A 19933-nucleotide genomic window follows, 5' to 3' on the forward strand; every position below is an offset into this window, starting at 1 on the left:
GGAGACTGGCGATTCCCTCCACGAGATGACCACAGAGTCATTACTTCACTGTCGAGAAAAAGGGTTCCATACTGATGCTGGGACAAAGAATGGATGATACTGGCTTGGACCACAGATATTTGAAAAGTACAGAATAATTTCCCAAGGTGACACATGTTTCAGAGAGTCGGTCGTACAGATATCTTTTGTTTCACTGCCATTTACAGGCAAAACACAGAGATGATAGACTGATCAATGATAAATAGATAATAGTGGCTACAAAATAGATAGATAGATAGATAGATAGATAGATAGATAGATAGATAGATAGATAGATGATAGATAAGTATATGATAGGTAGATAGATATAGACAGGTAGATAGAGAGATGATAAATAGGTAGATGATAGATAGATGATAGATGATAGATAAATGATAGATAGATAGATAGATAGATAGATAGATAGATAGATGATAGATAAATGATTGGTAGATAGATGATACACACACACACACACATATATAGAGAGATTGATAGATTGGTATATAGATGATAGAAGACAGATAATAGATGATAGACAGATAAATGATTAGTAGATAGATGATATATAGGTGATAGATAAATGATTGTTTGATGATAGATAGATAGATAGATCGATGATAAACAAGTAGATGATAGAATAAAGAAGGCAGGAAGAAAGTGAAGGTGAGAAGGGGAAATGAAGAGGTCCACAAAAAAGGGAAGGAGGGAGGGAGAGAAGGAAGGAGGGAGTTAGGGAAGGAAGGAGGGAGGGAGGGAAGGAGAGAAGAAAGGAAGATTTTCTAATGGAAAAATAATTCCTTCCTCTTGAAAACTTGAAATGCAAATAAATATAAAAACATACTTTTAGCAATTTTGCAATTTGTTAAGAATGTCTCTGACTGAATATCCACAGGCCCAGGCTTGTGCAGGCCCAGTGCAGGCAAGCACAGAAGCTGTGCATTCGTGATTTCAACAGCCTTGTTATATCCCTAAGTCAGCAATCCAGCGCCATCTCCCCACTCCTCCTGTGCTTGCTCATTCTGGCCTCTCTTCCCCAATGTTCCCTAATCCTTAGAGCAGTAGCTCCCCACCTTCCTAATGCTGTGACACTTTAATACAGTCCCTTATGTTGTGCTGAACCCCCCCCCAACCATATCATTATTCCATTGCTCCTTCATAACTGGAATGTTGCTAATGTTCTGAATCAGACTGTAAATATCTGATATACATGGTATCTGATATGTGGCCCTGCCCCCAAAGGGGCCATGACCCATGATTTTGAGAACAGCTGCCTTAAAGGGAGAGATATAAATGTCCTGTTTAGGGCCGGGTCTCAAAACAAAACCCAACATAAAAGCATGAAAATGAGAGACTTCCAGGGAGAAGGGGGGATGGGCAAGAATGGGAGGAGCAAGAGCATGGGACAAGACTGCAGTGCATTATATACACATAAGGACTGTTGAGTAAGTTTGATAAACATACTTTTAAAGGAACCTGTTTGACTTACTGCAATTACTTATCAGTAATCTACTCACATACCTATCTAGACATACTTGCACATCGCTGGTTAGTTATCTAACCACGAGTGAACATAGATCGAAGATTCCCATAGAAGAGCTGGCAGCTAAAATGCTCTTAACACGAAGGTTAGCAGAAAGACGATGATAGATACGCGGTCTGTGGACTTGGGCAAAGGCACTGTGAATAGGAATTTTCAACTATAACAGTTCCATTGTGGTTAGAAATAATTTAGACCAGTCATAAATTAACATTAATTTTTTTTTCTTTTAAAAACATTTTGGGGAGCTTGAGAGAGAGCTTCCTCCTCTTCTAAGAGACCTGAATCCAGTTCCTAGTACCAGTACCCATGTCAGACAGTGGGTAATCAGCTACAAGTCTAGGTCGAGGGGTATCTAATGCCTTGTTCTGGCCATTACAGAAACATGCACACTGGTATACATACTCACACATATACCACCACCACCACCACCACCACCACCACCACCACCAACAACAACAACAACAACAAATAAATCTTTAAAAACAGTCTTATACATTGTTTTCATATATTTGAATGTGTGTGTGTGCACATCACATGTGTTAAGGTCAGTGGGCAATTTGCAGGAGTCAGTTGTCTCCTGTGAGGGTCATTAGGCTTAGTGACAAAGGCCATAACCAGCTAGGCCCATGATCAAGTTTTAACAGCACAACCGGGGGACTCCGGCTTCCTAAGCTGTGTCTGGCGCTCTCTTCTGTCCAAAAGGCCTTCCTTTCTCCTGCCTCCCTTCTTTTGCTCTCTGACCCAGAAGTCCCTCCTCCTTCTACCTGAGTGATTGGTCCCTTGAAATCTTTATTCATTAGGGCAATGTTCTGTCACACAACAATAATCACCAAAATGTCTTTAGGCAGTCTAATAAAGTCAAAGAAATCTGAGGTAATAGAAAATAACCCGTGCAGTTTTGCAATAGAGAGAAACAAGGAAACCACGAAGGGGTGTGTGACCAAAAAGACACTCATTTTATGAAACCTGGAGGCTAAAGGACTCACCTAAATGCTCAGTCTTGTTATTGAGCTGAGGCTACACCTGAGGTTGTTCACCCACTTTGGAGTCATTAGGTTTGGCCCTAAACTCTTAGATATGCCCAAGAAGGAAACTACAGGGTTACTTTTTTGCCTTTATGGATCTGAACTAACTCTGTCTCGATTTTCATATCTGTCAGAGGCATATCTCAGGCCTCACGATCCTCCGGTTGTGATTCTTTCAAGATGCATCCATAACTCTACCCTGCCTCTCCTGAATGTAAAAACCTTGATTTTCCTCACTGCCTGGGGCCATGTGCCATACGCGTACATCACCACATACTGTCCCAAGGGTTACAAGATGAACTACTGGTTTGACAGGAAGAGTCTGGAGCCACTGGGCCTGAAAAGAGGCCTATCAGTAGAGCCAAGTATTCCCAGAGTAGGGGCTAAGATTTCCCAGTTAAATAAGTTACAAAAGTCGGGTGAATAACTCCTTTTTATTATTCGGTGTTTCTCTATTTCACAGCAGCCAATGAGGTAAGAGGCACTTATATTCCACTTGGACTTTTTCTATGGAGAATAAAAAATAAAATAAAATCTCCCCACTCTAAAAAGAAGTTAAAACCAAACCGCTTCCTTTGGAATGAAAAGATGTTTATGAACTGTGACCATTCTCTCAGAAAAAAAAAAAAAAGCCAAAAGCCTGCTATCAATCTTCTTATGAAATTCCCATATTTCCCCCATGCCTCCAGTTCACTGGATGATGCTGAAGTGCACACAGTGCCCTTCCCTGACCATCCTACAGCACAGAGGACGATGACAACGCACTGGCTCATCCCCATCTCATGCCTCGAAATGCTCCTGTGGCCGCCTGCATCGACAAACTTGAAACAGGAGCAACAAAATGAGACTTGTCCCTGAAAGCCATCATTTTGAGCTCCTCGAATTAACTCAGAGGACAAGACTGGGACTTTGACTTGTCCAAGGCAAGTTTTGGAAGTCTGTGTTAGGTTCTGCTTTTTCCAAGAAAATTGCTCTTCACAGTGGAGGTCTAGTGTCTGGGGTCTTATGGGCTGTTTCTTAGTTTAGTTGTTCATTTGACAGAGTATCACTTTTAGTTTCAGAAGATGGACTTTATTACACAAAGACCAAGGAGAGGACCTGTCACCAAGGGGACTCAAAAGAATCTAAAGGCATCCGTTCCAGCCCCAGGGAATTGGCTCCAGGATCCCCATGGAGATTCAAACCCTCAACTGTAACAGAAAATCCTCCAGTGTTCACATGCAACCAGTGCACATCTAAAGATGACATGTTTAAACCGTATCTCGATGACCACAGTACCTACTGTGATGCAAATGTGGTGAGGATATTATGGTTTATTGTTAATGGGGAATTGACAAGGAAGAAGTCTATGCATGTTTAATACAGACACATGTATGTGGGATGTATGCATATGTCTCCATGTGTGAGCACACATGTGCATGTGGACATGCGTGCATATGGAGACTTAAAAGTTGATGTAAGGCGTCTTTCTCAATCCCTCTCTACCATATTTTTCAAGAAAGACTCTCACTGAACCCTGTGTTCAACAGTCTGGCCAGACTGCTAGCCAGTAAACTCCAGTTTACTTCCTCTAAATTTAGTATAGAGGAGCTCCTCTTCATCCTGAGTTTATGTGAGTGCTTGGGATTTGAACTCAGGTCCTCGAGTTTACACAGCAAGTACTCTATTGAGTCGTCTCCTTGGCCCTAGGCTCAATTAAAAAGAAAAACTCTGTCGATCCACGGTTGTTTGAGTGCTGTTAGACTCTATGTTAAATTCAATGTCAAATCCACGGCTAGATCTTGGAGACCACTGAACACGTAGGCATTCCTCCCTTCTGAGTACACGGACAAACACCCCAGGAGTTACCCGAGGGACTCATGTCACCAGCTTTAAAGTGAGTGGTTTTATAAGAGAAACTCCCCCCAAAAACATTGTTGCTCTATAATTTCATATAAAACGGGACCACACAAAGCTCTAACCATTGTCCTGTTAAAACCACCCCCGCATGTGGTCTTCTCCAAGTCCACAGGGAAAGAACTTTGATACAGGAACACCACGTTTGGTTTTCAATTTAAAAACTGTAATAAAAAAATGTGCAACAGAACTCTGTTACAAGAGGGGGAAACTGACCTCCTCTAAATAATTTATCTCTCAAGTACCAAAAAAAGAAAAAAAATCCACTTACACATATAACCAAATGTTATTTAATATCTTAAAAAGTAACACAATCCAAAATGGATATTTCACACAACACTACATATACAACATGAACACAATATTACCATGTGGAGGGACTTTCAAATATAGACTTACAAAAATCCCTGTCCTTTTTTTTTCCTTTTAACTTATTATACTAAGGATGACAAGGAATCATCATTTACAATATGGTACACGGACACGATAAAAACCATGTTACAAATGTGCTGTTAGAAATCAGTAACATTAGGGAAGACGTCTCATGAACTGCAATTATTTCTTATGAAATACTATACAATATAAACAGAACATCCATCTTGGATGACCTTTACAGCAACCAGAGACCAAGTCATTTAAAGTTTTTTTTTTTTTTCAGTGCAAAAACATTTTTATTCAAGGCAGTCTTGGCTGCAAAACTCCTTCCTAACATAGTGAATCCCACGTGTACTTCTTCTTAGCTCATTGACCCTAATGTAATTGTCACAGTCAGCCACACAGAGAAAGACACCTGCAGAGCCATGACCCCTTGGAGTTTGGAGGGTCAAATTGAATTCTCTTCCAGAGAGTACAGGTGTCACTGCTCTAAGGACTTTACATTTGTAACTGTTGACACTTCCATGAAGGTGACTCTAGGGCAGCTCTACTCCTAACTGGCATGCGTGCACAACACTACACAGTATTCTGTTCTTCCAATGTGGAAACAGTGGTGGTGGAATGGGTATCTAGGTGGGAGGGGGAGACAAGGAGGCAGAGAGGGTAACTCTCAGAGGAAAGGAAGTCAGGGCTGTCTAGAATGTTCTATAGGATGAGGGTCCCGGAGCTGGAGAGGACTGGGATTGTAGGGGAGCTCAGGTCTTAGATTTGGTACCTCTTTTGGGGTAAGAGTAGGGGAATGAGGGGGGGTACCAAGGTCAGCCTTTGGACAGGGAGGTAGGCAGGTGCACAAGGACCAGCCTGGCTCTAACCTTCCATTTCTGCCTTTCCAGAGCCATTGGTACCTCACTCGGAAACACCCTTTTCCTAGTCGGATGGGTGCGTGTGTTCACAAGTGAAGCCAGCAATGAGCCGTTAAAGGCCTCTGACTGCCTGCATACAATCACAAGACCGCTCCTTTCCCCTGGAGCTTTGCCGAATTCTAAATTTTGCGACCATTAAGCCTGTGAACGACAATAATAAAGACACAGGCCTATGGATCATAGAAGCCGTCACCTCGGAGCCCCTCTGCATTGCTGACGCAAGCCAAGGGGACGGACATCAATCAGGGAGAAGCCAGTACCTTTTGCAAACACATGAGATCTAATAATAAAATGTCTCCTGTGTATAATTCATGAAATGTATCCTAAGGAAAATTCCATGGGAAAATATCAATTGGATCATTAATACTATAAAACCTTCTTCTTCAAGAAGGATGAGGTGGCAGCTGACTCTTTTGTATTTCTTGGCAAAGCTCGGACAATAGCAATCCCTTTCCGCCATGTTTAACTAGCCCAAAGAAAAACAATGCCTCCCGTGGCTTTTGCATTCATTTTTCTTGTTTCTAATTTCCCCAAGCCTTAAACACGGGCCAAGGAGTCCCTCGCTCACAGGACATTTATTGGATGGCTTTGACAATGGCAGGGTGGCGGTGGGGAGGTGGGGGTGGGGTGAGGAAGCACCACTTCTTGCATCTACTGTGGTCTGCGCTACACTGCTAGTCAGGTGTGGGACTGGTCTGTGGGAAAGGAGAAAGCAGATGTCAAAGACCTTCTATCTCATAATTTGACAAAACTCTTGGAACTGGATCAGCTTCCCAGATCCTACAAAGCAGGGCTTGATATAGTTTAGTGGATGGTATGTAGCTGAGCACTATGAAGAGTGCTTGATAAATATTTTAAAGGAAAAATTAAAAAAAAAAAACAAACAAACAACTGTTTCAGCATCTTCTACAGCCTGGAGCAGCCAATGTTCCTGAAGATGGGGTTTGATTGCAGAAATGACAGGAACCCAATGAGAAACTGTAAACAAAGGTGGATGTCTGGACTGGCCTTTGACGACAGTGGTATTGGCATGGATTTGTTCATTTCGAACTTCCTAACTCAGTGCCAGTCAAGAGGTGCTGAGGTGTTGAGATTCCAAACACCCATACCTCTTTGAATGAAATGGACAAGGTGTCAAGCTGCATTTTTTTCCTTTATTAGCACACATCATAAAAAATAGCATTTTAGTGATGTCTCACCATGGCCTATCAAACAGATAGAAAATAGGTCACTGAGAGAGAGAGAGAGAGAGAGAGAGAGAGAGAGAGAGAGAGAGAGAGAGAGAGAGAGAGCTGCCACTGTGTTTCTGGGGGATCTTGAGTCACTCCGTTTGTCTGCTCCTGTCAAGCATGGGTGTGACCAACAGGATCTGCTCTGCCATTGTGCAGCTAATGCTCCAGAAGCACTTTGAGATGCCCCATTGAGCTTCGGAACTTTACCAGTTGTTGGTTGTTAGCGCAAGCTCAGAAAGTTACCTCTCCCAAATGGTCCCAAGTGAGAACTGTGCCCATCACTTACGTCACAAGCTTTACCTTCAAGCACACTTTGTGGTGACAAGTGTTTAATCCTAGGTAGGACTTTACAAAGCTATCGTAACCTAAAAGAGGAAGAGTGTTTTTCTCTGTACCACTGTTCCTGTCTTGGTGGAAGCAGCAACAGAATTTCAATGTACATTGTAACAATATTGGCTGAGTTTTCAGAAAGAGACATTTAGGAACAGCTGGTGTTTAAATCATTGCTCCTCCACATTCCCTTTCCATTTCTGTTTCCTGAATGTGAATTCTCCAACATCAAAGACACGGGCATTTCTTATTTCTACCTGGCTGCTCTCATTTCTTCTTTCCTATTGGTTTTTCCCTATTGGGTGGCACACACCCTATTCTTGCACTCATTAAGGTCTCCTGAGATGTGTAAGCTCTATCAAATGGTAGATAAGTTGCTTAACACACATCGCAGAATGCACGGCACAGTTCTTTTAATAAGAAGGAAGTTTGGACTCCATAGGGGTAGCATATGATAAAAGCAGAGAGGCCCAAAGTGCTTCAGAGTTGGCAGTCCAAATTTCTCACATGTCTTTTCTTATTGAGGGGAAAAAAAACCCTAGCAATCCAATTCAATTTCTATAGGAATTAATAACTTCCTAAATGTTTACCAAGTGACTCTTTGCCAGAGAGGACTTTTTTTTTTCTCTCTCTCTCTCTAATAGCGGAAGTGGAGAAAGCGGGGAAGACGGTAATTTTAAAAATGCTCATTCATTTGTAACAAATCAAATGTGCTCTCATGGGGGAGAAGGGAGAGAAAAGGGGGAACAACAGGCTTACAGTTGGAAGCCAAAGGATGTTGTGAAAGAAAACTATGGCAACGAAAAAGTCATGAGTCCAATGAGGAAGTCACCGACACACACACAACACCATGGCCTACTAACGCATTTGAAACATTGCTTTTTTTTTTTTTTTTTTTTTGTCTGAAGAACACACTCTAACACACCACTGCCATTTCATCAGATTCATGGAGGTAGTTATATGTAAAAAATAAAAATTACCATAAAGTAATATGCTGTATCATAATAATACATAAGTGTGCAAAATGCCGACAGATGTGTTGACCCTTTAAAGTTGAATGCCTCACAGAGATTCAACCAGACTCAGTTTTGTAAACCTTTCCGTTGATAAACTCTAAAAAACGAGACATGTCGTCATGGAACACAAAGCTATGGTTCCAGTGGAGAATAATCTTGGCAAAGCCCGGAAAGGGCCTCAGCCCAAGGCCATGAGGGTCAAGAGTCTCACCATCTTGATGAGACTATCTTAGACACATGTGCACATCCTATCTGCCATGTGCTTCCACTACCAATGCTTCCTCTATTCAAGAATCCAGGTTAGATTCCGACGGGAGTGTTTCTCCACGGCATGTCTGGTTGTGTGGTATATCATCTTTAAAGCCCATCTTGCTATGCTAATGGCTGCTGGTCTAAGGGAGGTTCTTATGTTTATTTATTATTAAATCATGTACTCCATAATGATTAGGCAAATAGTGTACACATTTTGTTTGAATAACGCCTTCTATAAACCTGTTTCTTGTGAACTATCAAAAATTCATATTTTAAAGCTTCACTTAAACATAATTACATCCTCTCCTGTTCACAGGGCACTCGGTTCTTCCAATGGCTACGTTCAGAGGGTCAATCAGAGAATAATGTATTGTTTTAATGGTCCTATTATTTATGAATTGAGTATGCCAAAAGTTTCAGAGCAGGTTTTTTTGGGGGGAGGGGGGATTAATTTAGACCAGATCTAGGAATCATATGGTATATGGCTCCTTAAGCAAACAGACTACATAGTATACAAGATATATGGTTGCTCTTTCTGGACATGACTTAAATGATAAGATAAACAGTGTGTTTCTGGACAACTGAGGCATGCCTGGGAGGACGTAAGAGATGAGATTCAAAGCCCATTGCCTTAAGCATTTCAATGATGTAGCAGTATATTGGTAATCTTGCTTAAGCTTCATTACAATAAGCACAAGAAAGAAATGTATACCGAACTTAAGGAGCCCAGTTTGACCCGACACAACTTCCAAATAGCAGACCAAATATGAGTATATGTGCTTCCACCTACTTCATTTGACTGTGTTCCCTTAAACACATTGCTCATGACTAAGCCTGACACAGAAACAGAAGTAGCTCACAAACGTATGCTCATTACCAGAATCTTGAGTGAAAATATTTTATATTGATTTTAAGTTATTTAGTTATGAATTCATTATGGTATATGGCTCCAAAATTCATCTGACATTAAACTGAACATAACTTCATTTCTGATCGTTTTTCTAGGATCAGACCTTAACTCTTGTGCAGATGGATTTCCAGTACCTACGGATGTATGCAGCGCTTCTCAGAAAACAGGGACTTGGGCAGAAGCGCCTTTCCTGTAGGACTGAAGAGGAATGGTCAGTGGGCCCCCTTCTGCCAAGCCTTTTGGTACTGGGCACGGAGACATAAACCAAAGCAGGGTAAAAGATGAGCGAAATGCCACACAATCCCCCCTGAACCGCGCCTCCTGAAGTCATCACAAAGTACCTGTAAACATTACTCTGGCATAGTTCATGAATGCATAATTGTCATTCTGATACATTTTAGGGGAGTACAAATTAAGAATATACCACACCAGCAGAATGAGGACATTCCACTGTTCATTATAAGGGCCCATGTATATTTCTAATCAAAAATTACTTTAAATGTTTGTCTCTATAGATATCTTCCCAGGAATAAAAGGCCTGAAGTTCAACTCTCCCTAAATTTGCTCTTTCCTACAACCACTAAAAATCATCTCCCACAGCCTAATTTAGGCATTCTATTTAAAACTACATAAAATAGATTTATGTTCCTTCCATTAGAAAGAATAACACCCTCGGGCCACATTCTTCATTTGTATCATAAAGAACATTTTGTTTCCCAACAAACTAATCACTGTATCTAGTATAGTAAGCTCGCTCATCCTAAGTGTCTCAAGGAGTCAGGTATCCCACTCCAGCATCTGATTCATCCCTCTGGGTCATCCACGCACCCTCCTAGACTACATTTCCCTTCCTTTGTCCACTTCAAAGGCCTATATTCCTGTTTGTGATTAGGGAAGGTTAAAACAACAAAACAAAAAAACTCAAGACAAGTATCAAGTGAGCTGGAAAAGAGCAAAAACAAACACTCTAACTACGTCCATCCATCGGGACCTCTGACCCACTCCCATGGGTTCCTTCTGCAAGAGTGTCGTGAAAACTCACAGTGAAAAATGACTGGTACTTTAAAGGACTCACACACAAAGGGCTGGGGTCCCTTCTGCCCAGTTTGGCATTGATTTTTTTTCACAATGGACACCCCTACATTTACATTTTGTGGCGGCTTGGCTTTTTTTTTTTTTCCCTTTTTTCATTTTTTTTTTTTTTTTTTTTTTTTTTGAGGGAGGCGGGGCTATCAAGGATTAGTTCCGTGGCCTCATTCCCCATAGGCCAGCTGGGAGCAACACATCTCTGTGGCATTTCAGAATGGAAACTGGCAACTGTATGACATTGAAATATGCATGTTCCACTTACAGTGTGTAGACTTTCCTATGTGTGCTCAGATACAGTTAGTGAAGCGGGAGCAGGAGTGTGCACATCTCCCCTACTGCTATTCGGTTGCTACAGAGCCATACATGTGAAAAGCAATACTCCGAAATGAAGAATTTTTTTTCTTTTTTTTTTTCTTTCTTTTTTTTTTTCTTTTTTTTCCTTTTTTTTTTTTTCTTTTTTTTGCCCTAGCCTACTTAGCAGCACAGCTCAAGTAACCCCCAACCTGTGCTTGAGATGTTTGTCTTTGCAGAGATGTAAACATCAGTCCCAATCATCGTAAACGTTGCTGTATCGGATGAGACAGAAGATCTGAGGCAGAAGGACAATCATACACTAGTAACAGAAGCTTGCAAGCAGTTGGAGGGTTTCTGTAATTTCTCAGCTTCGCTGGTTGGGGGATCCGTACTGGAGCGGAAGTTGAAGGTTGGACCAGCCCCACCATGGGCTGGACTCAAAGCAGGATTCTGACGGCGGTTGCTTTCAACAATGCTTGACGTGTTGGAAGCCAGGCTCTCCCGAGTGCTAAAAGAGTAAAAAGGGTTGGTTTTGGTTGTGCTTTGAATATAAACAATTATATGTTGAGCCCCTGGAGGAAGACCAAGTGATGGGGCTAATGAACTTCCTCTGTTGGTTCGTGATGTCATGTCAACGTGCATCTCCGTGATTGTCTATCTGCCTGTGTTCATCCCGCCCAGGCTCATGTTCATCCCACATGAGACTCATGTGAGATATGAACTGCAGCTCACCTGGTTTCTGACTACTAAATGTGGTTTGAAATGTTTTCCCCTGTTCTTTATTTTCAAGAAAACAACTTCAAAAGGTGATGTGAGAGATGCCACATCTACACTAGCTTTAACAATGAACACACGTGCCTATGTGATGATTTTGGCAAAAGTTGGGAATTCACAGACATCGTGGCTCTTGGAAAAGCTCCATAATTGTACTGAAAGATTCCTTCTATTTGCTTTTAATTAGAAGTTAACGTGGCAGATGGACTTCAAGCGTGCCACTAGCTGACTTTGCCACACAAACAGGAATGAAACTATTTGTAAATATTTTCTACCTCCGTCTCTATTTTAACACTTCAGTGAAAACATAGTTGTGTGTTCACATAAAGAACATTTTATCTCCCCTCTCCCATTTATTTGTGAAGCTACAATTCATTCCTGCCTCCCTTGGATAAAAATGTTTTTATTTCTTAAGGATGAGGTGATTTTAAAACCATTATTTCTGTTTAAGATTTCTAAATCAGAAATATTTGAATTGATTTCACTGCTATAGGAGATTTAAAACATTCATGTTTGAAAAGTGCCGGACAACAGCAGAAATAAGATCACTCAGCTGGGCTGAAAGGAAGGGGAATGGTTCTATATTCAAGGTTCTCAAAGTGACTCTAAAATTTTTCACCTACTTACCTAGAACAAAACAATCAGGATTATTCTCAAAATACCCACCCCACTGGCACAATTCAAAGTTCAGAGCATATTTGAAGAGTTATCTCCATACCTAGTCTAAGCCAGCTAAACTTAGTTATCAGATCAACAACCATGGTCTAGACACTATCTCCTCCCTCAGCAGCAAATTCCAGTGGGTATCTAACCCTGATCCTTTAGCGACTTGAGTTTCTGCATCATCAAGAAGCCAAGAATTAATTGTTCAAATGGCAGTATGTTCACTGATAATCAAACAAACAACAAAACCCCCAATACTCCCTTTTGGATGTAGTGGATCAATGTGCTTCAAGAGCTAAGGCAAGTTCTTCCATTCAGCCTCTGATAGCATGGCACATCTAAAGAATACTCCAAAATGCCACTTAAGATAAAAGGTACTTGGCTTATCTACTTACCTGCCTGACCTCTTTCCCTAGAAAAATCCATCAGTAGTTTTCCAGAGCTGTAACTGAGGTGTGGGGTCAGTGGAGGGAGGATAAAGAGCAAAGATGTTGCATCCCGAAGATTTTAAGGTACAGTCCATTCGCTGCAGTTTTAATCATGATAGCCACTTAAAAATAAAATGTGTGTGTGTGTGTGCGTGTACACACACACACACACACGCACCATGAAACATCTTCAGAGATCAAAGGACAACTTGTGGAAGTTGTTTCTGGTCTTCCACCATATGGATCCTGGGATCAGTCTGAGGTGTCAGGCTTGGTGGCAAGTGTCTTTTACACACTAATGCATCTCACTGGTCCATGGTAATAACTCTTAACGGCACCTAACTTCCTCGTGTCTATAGTGGGAGAACTGTGTTGTGACTTACCTACTTAAGAGTGATGGTGAAGAAGAAATAAGCACGGATGTCGTAGCACATTAAAATCTAAGAAGGTGCCATTTCTGTTACACATCTGTCACATAATCAGCAAAAAAACTACTGTAGTTTAGGTTAGGATGCTATCACTAGTGACATATTTTCTATGATAATATGAATTATAAGGTCCAAAGGATATACATTTTTTAAAATCTTTTGAGGAATCAACTTCATGTTTATGTGTACCTGTTGTATTCCAGAAAATGTGCTTCGAACTGGACACAGACATTGTTCCAACATGACACATTTAGTTATGTCTTTGGAATAAGATGTCCTTGATCACTTCTGAGCTACATCTAATGCATCCGTAGGGATGGATAGGCACAGTACTCTAATTTCTGCAAAGAATAGATTTCACTACAGCTGTACTCATGAGCAGTGTTTGTGACGTTCATATAGAGGGATCTGGATATACTGATGAAAATCCAACAGAGATGGCTTTTTAGTAATAAAAATATTTCTCAAGTTTAATTTTGAAAAAAAATAAATAAATAAAGGAACACAACCTTTTAAAGGAGCTATTTAGGCCAGGAGTGGTGATACACATCTTTAATCCCAGCACTTGGGAGGCAGAGCAGGTAAATTTCATGAGTTTGAGGCCAGCCTGGTCTACGTAGTGAGTTCCAGGACAGCCAGAACTATGTGGAAAGACGGTCTTAAAAGTGTATTTAGGGCTTCCTAGATGGGAGATTCACTAAGCAGTGCTGCTTGCTGCTCATCCTCTTTCAGGCACAGGGTTTTCCAGAGCATATACCCATGGCTGCCCGGAGTCTCTCTGGTAATTGTGTAGATGTTTCTCAGCCAGTTAGGGAGGTCTCACATTTGAAACAGTGACCTTTTCATGTCAAGACTTTTTATTTTAAATATTAATTTTCACACAGCACGGTTCAAGTTGTGTGTGTGTTTGTGTGTGTGTGTGCATGCAAGCACACGTTTTAATATTCTTTAGTTTCCACAAACTGGACTGAAAACATGGCTAACCATAACTTCCGGGTAAGCACTAAAGCTTTCAATTATTGAGAGAAGAACCCTTTCTCTTAGTAGAATCATAACCACTTAATGAATAATGTTAAGGGAATATCCCCATAAATGCCCTCCTTTAAATTCACACTCCTCACAGGGATGGCACAACAGCCACATGACAGTGATCTCTCACTGGAATACCACTCCAGTTGAAAACTCCGGAAATCCCATATTCTCAATTTATACTCTTTCATGCATTTGGAAGGTGATGCAGTGAACCAAGGGAACTGGAGAGGAAGCAAGCTTGTCACCTCACGTCTAACCAAAGGGTCTTAAATATAAAACAGTAAAATAAGGAATTCTTATATTCATTTTCTGCCTAATGTTTTTGGGAGATCCACATGCTGCAGGAGAGGAAATCCAATCAGGTGTTAATAGACAGACCCATGGTCAGTGGGGGAAAGGTTCTCTCTCTCCAGAATGAACTTCTCTACAGAGACAAGGCGTTTAACCTTTAAGTATCTTACTTAGAAAGTAAAAATAAACTTCCAGAAGTAACCCTACTTACAAATTCTATGTTACACGGTCCGTGTTTCATGATAATATATTCTGTGAAGATGCTGGTTCAACTATCTCATGAATATGTCTTTTTACTCCGAAACAAACAAAAGTTTTAATATTACAGAAGGCTTTGGGTTAGAACCGACTCCCTCCCTCCTGACATCTTCAAAGCAGTCTCAGGAGTGCCACTGTTTGCTGCCTAAGTCCAGGTGCTGAGGGGGCAATGTGAAGGGTTTGAGCGCTGAGTGAGAAAGGCATTAGACAAAGTGGTCTACATGATAAATAATGAACATAAAGACACAGGCAAGTAAGCCATCCTTTCCATAAGCAATGGCTTTTAACTTTTATCACAGACCGTCAGTGGTCTGGTTCCTCCTGCTAGAGTTTGCAAGAGAGGGAAAAAAAAATGTAGAATAGGAAGACAGGTGGAGGAGGACAGAGAAAATTAATTGGAAAATAAAATCTGACTCGGGAGGGAAAAATATATTTAGCAAAATATTTTCTTTAAAAAGACAAGAGTCATTGCTCCCTGCATTTTCTCAAGGATCCTTAAGGTCCCAGGGTGGACCTGGGCTCCTGGACTCCCAAGCACTTTACCAGAGTTCCAACTCTGATAGATGTCTGTTGGACGTTAGAACATCTCTTTATGGGTTAACTTGGAAAACAAGGCTATATGACCAAAATAATAACAAACCAAGAGCTGGTCCTTTAAGAAATAGCAAATGGCTAATTGTGGAATTAACACTATAGTAATTCCCCACGTCTGACTTTGGGGTAATGTGTCCCCAAGATACTTAGATCTAGGGTGAAATGATCACAAGTAAGTTCATTATAATTCTTAATAACACAAATGAACGAATGAAGTACCGATGTGGGCACTTAATTGTGATTATAGATATTATGAGGTCTTGGGAAATGGAGATGGGGATGTATACATCCCTCAGGAGCATTTCTGCATCTTAGAGTCACCAATCTGGAGCAGAATTCAGAAGCAAGATTTAGATCCCAAGTTGCTGTTTAATGAGAAGAAAGAGTTATATGGAGCAAAGCAGGAAGCATGACACCCGCGCGTGCGTGCGTGCGTGTGTGTGTGTGTGTGTGTGTGTGTGTGTGTGACCCCTAAGCAAAGTCAATGCGTGGGAGGGCGCCATTGGGTTTTATACACTCAGAACTGTCAGTACTGCTGAGCTATCAGGACACTAACGGGCAGTGGCCACTCAGGATCAGTTCTACAGGTCGAGGGGCGGGGATAAAAGGCAGGCAGCTGTTTTGATCTAACAGAGTTGAGGTCCCTAACTTTCATGAAAGGAACAAGTTTCCATGTCTCTGCCCACATAGAGGTGGAAGAAGACGACATCTAAACAAGTAGAACAGCATAGGAATTGAAGTGGCATCTAACTTTTGGATCCTTTGGGAAAGATTGTAAAATCCACTGCTATAGCCACAGTAAAGGAACGGCCATCATCCCAGCACCAAACTGCTCTCCACCGCTTTCCTCATACTGACTATATTCATTGGACTCAGAACGTTACTTTTTTTTTTATTATTTTTTTGAAGGACTTAAAAAAAAAAAATCCCTTCTCCTGGTTGTCAATACAAATAGAAGAAAACCACTGGGATGTGTCGGTCTTAGTCAGACTCTGATGCGAGCTTTAGGGAAGGAACCAACCCACCAGTCCAGATTGGTGATCTCTACAGCTGCAGAAACATTTTTTTGTTTGTTTGTTTGTTTGTTTCAATTCCTGAAAAAGAAGTTAGAAACAGGCTGTTAACAACACAGGTCACACGACTCACAGCCCTCGTTCACAGTCCCAGACTGTGAAGCCAGCCAGCTCTCTGCATAAAGCCCCAGGCCCTGGCGGGTGTATGCGTATACAGAAGGACAGCTCTCCCTACCGTGGGGAGTTGAATCCACTGTCCACCGTGATGCTGCTGCTATCCATGCTGTCCAGCCGGGCTGAGTGGGTGGCTCTCTGGTTGCTGCTGCTATCAGTTTCTTTTGGGGTGAGGAGGGTGAGGTTCTTCTCAAACTTCCTCTGCAAGTCTCTTTCCTTCTCCCTCTCCAGGAGCCACTGCATGGTGCCCACATCATCTCTGTTTTTCTCCTCCTCCGCGTTTTTGTTGGCCCCCTCCTCGGAGTCGTCATCATCAGAGACATTGTAATAGTCAAAAGAAGCCTCCTGGTTCCCTCCAGGCTCCTGCTGACGCTGGGACGGAGGCATGGCTTGGGCCGCGGATGTCCCAAGGGAAGGTTCCAGTTTCTCACAACGGCCTGGCAGTGTGTCCACGGGTGACTTTGGGTGAGGTTTGAGGAGGGACAAGCTAGATTTGTGATAGCTGTTTACAGACAGGGTGCTGTGTAGAGGTTTGAACAGTGTGTCTTTGCTGAATATTTCTTTCCTTTTGTCCAGGCTGCTGGGTTCTGCGCTATGATGTTGGACAAGACGGCCATTGGCCAACCCCTCTGCCACACCACCAGAGGCTGCAGGGCCCCCTCCTGGCCCTTTTGGTGACTCCTCCTTGTGCCCAACAGGTTCCCTGGAAGAATGGGGGGTCTGCCTCTCAGATGGAGACAGCTTTTTTACCCCCTCCACCAAGGTCAAAGTGTCATGGTCCTCCTTATTCTTCCCTAAAGGGGACGGTGCTGTGAGCACGGTCTCGCTCGAGGTGTTGCACTGAAAATAGTCATCCACAGCTGTTTTAGCCGGACAAGGGCTGAGTTCCCCATAGGACGGCATACTCTCAGGGGTTTTGCCTGGCTCCAAAAGGCTACAAGCACTAGAAGGTTCCTTGCTGCCACCAACTATTTCTGGAATGCACACCTCTTTGTAGCTGGCAGAAGGAATATGAGCCCTTTGATGACCAATCGTTTGCGCAGGCCTTAAAGTACTGTCGTCAATGTATGATTGGCTGGGTGTCTGGTCATCTTGGCTGCAGCCTTCAGCCAGGTCTTCTGGAGTTCCGAGTGAAGATGCGCCCAGGGGGCCCTTGGAGTTATCCATCGACCTGGATCTCTCCTTGGCCTTGTTGGACCTCTCATTCCTGGATCTCCGGTCCTGGGTATGGCTGTGGCTTCGGTGCACTTTGGAGTGGGAGCTTCCCCTGGAAGGTTCGGGAAAGGGCATCTCCGTTCTCCTTTTGGCCAGTTCGCCAGACACATCCCATTCTGGCGTCATGGGGAAATGGGACTCGATCACATTCGTGTTGCTATGCATGATGAAGTTGTCACCTTTGTGTTCAATGATGAAGCAGCCCTCTCTGGGGGCCCTGGTTAGAGGGTCGCAAAATTCATACTCCCTCTCACCGGGGATATCCAGATGCGAGCCATCCGAAGGATCTCCTTTGGACACTCGCGTCTTGCTGTGCGACCGAGACTTCCCGTGGGACTTGCGGTGAGTCCGGCTCTTTTTACTCCTTCCACTGTGGTGGGCGGAGGACCCGGCTTTGCTCCGGTGAGCTTTTTCTTCTTCAAGTTTCTTCATCAGTGCAGTGTGCCTCATGACATTTTCCACCGTCAAGTCTGGATTTATCCGCCGGATGATCTCCATCTCCACTTCTCGGGGGATGGTCGTGGGCGTGTCCTCGTCTCGCAGAGGCCACTCCTCGGGAGGAAACTGGGCAGAGAAATTGGCCAGCTGTTTGGTCTTGTCTTTCTTAAAACTCAGCCGGAATAACTTGAGGCCGAATTTTTTGGACTGCTTTTCACCATCTTTAGGTTTCGAGAGAGTTTCCGTCTTATAGGAGAAATTTATAGTGCTTTTGCTTTTTTCAGTGGGTGGCACCTGGCAGAGCGGAGGAGGGCAGTAAGGGTCTTTGCAGTCCTTGGCGGGTTTCCTCTGCAGGGTGGAGGCATGCATGCTGTGCACGTCTTCTCGGCAGCAGTGGCAAGAGTCGCAGTGCTTTCTGGGTAATGTCCTTTCCCTGACACAGCCTGAGGCAGAGGGCGTTATGGTTCCTGGTTGTGGCGAGGTGCACTGAGACCTGTCAGGTACCCTCTCATCCAAGTGGTACCACTTACTGTTAGTTCTTATGAGGGAGGGAGTAATGAAATAAGTCTGTGGGGTCACAATGAAATAGCCATCCGGAGTCGGATAGATTTTCCTCTCCCGTACCAGTGTGTTTAGGGTATGCCGTAGAATTTCTTGGCTTGGGGTTGGAACACCTAAGAGCAAAAACAGAGATGCTTGTGAGAGGGAGGAAGGGACAGGCTATGGATCCCCAAATTTTTAGAGTCCTATTAACATTGCCAAATTTGAAGTATCACCTCATGGCATGTAAGCAGGCTTCAAAGGTGTTTATTGTGTTTAGTGTGAATCCCAGTTTTCTCTGCTGACTCCTACGAATATTACCACCTAGAGAGTGAAAAGGTGTTAAAGCAGGAAGAGGCTTAGGGGTGAGATGGGTGGGAAGGACTCTTGGCCCAGCATGTGTGAGACCTTGCTTGGGTTCCGTGCTGCAAGAGAGACGGAAGTTAGAGAGTTCAATTGCTGCTGCTACAGGGCCTTCTTGAGCATCCTAAAAGAGAGACAACTTTGTAAGGGACAGGAAAATGATGAAAAGTGACATAAAGTTTAAGAAAATATTTTCCCCTCCCTCCCCAGAAAATATTTTTTCCAATGAGATCACCAGAGAAGGGAAGTGTGTGTGTGTGTGTGTGTGTGTGTATGTGTGTGTCTCACAGGCTGAAATCTTTACATATATGCACATATATGGAATTAATTTAAAGTTAATTTTCATAAATTTTATAAAAGGGCAACTAGATTTGACCTCCTTTCCAAACTTCTTTTAAATTTGAGATGATGATATATTTATATTATTTCCCCTCTTTCCTTTCATCCCTCCATGCCTTTCTGTATACCACACCTTGTTCTTTTTTCAAATTCATGGCCTCCATGGGGGCTCCCAGAGATTGACTCACCAACGGAGAGCATGCATGGGCTGGACCTAGGCCTCCCACTGGGATGTAGCAGATGTGCATATGGGTTCCCTAACAAGTGGCTCAGGGGGCTGACTCTGACTGTTGCTTCCCTTCTGATCTCTTTCCCCTAGCTGGGCTGTGTTGTCTGGCTTCAGTGGGAGAGGATGCACCTAGTCCTGCTATTACTTGATGTGCCTGGGGGGGTGGTATTGGGGGGGCTTTCCTTCAGAGGAGAAGGGGAAGAGGGAATGGGGGAGAGGAAAAGTGTGAGGGTGGGACTGGGAGGAGAGGA

At 42.9% G+C, this 19933-nt stretch overlaps 1 protein-coding gene across 3 annotated transcripts in view; it reads right to left on the bottom strand.

Moving 5' to 3' along the window:
• Positions 1-4756: 4756 nt before the first annotated feature.
• Stox2 (storkhead box 2) overlaps positions 4757-19933 on the bottom strand; it is a 237571-nt gene continuing 222394 nt past the window's right edge. For 2 of the 3 annotated variants that reach the window (XM_029531990.1, XM_021219024.2), the window contains 2 exons: positions 16620-18885; positions 4757-11411 (listed from right to left, as the gene is read on the bottom strand). In XM_029531990.1, the coding sequence (XP_029387850.1) occupies positions 11216-11411; positions 16620-18885 (2462 nt within the window). In that variant the 3' untranslated portion in view covers positions 4757-11215. Of the gene's footprint in view, positions 11412-16396; positions 16466-16619; positions 18886-19933 lie in introns of all 3 variants that reach the window. The other variant, XM_029531991.1, reaches the window with a different exon arrangement.

Source organism: Mus pahari, chromosome 19 (genome assembly GCF_900095145.1).
Source record: "Mus pahari chromosome 19, PAHARI_EIJ_v1.1, whole genome shotgun sequence".
Classification (NCBI taxonomy): Eukaryota; Metazoa; Chordata; class Mammalia; order Rodentia; family Muridae; genus Mus; species Mus pahari.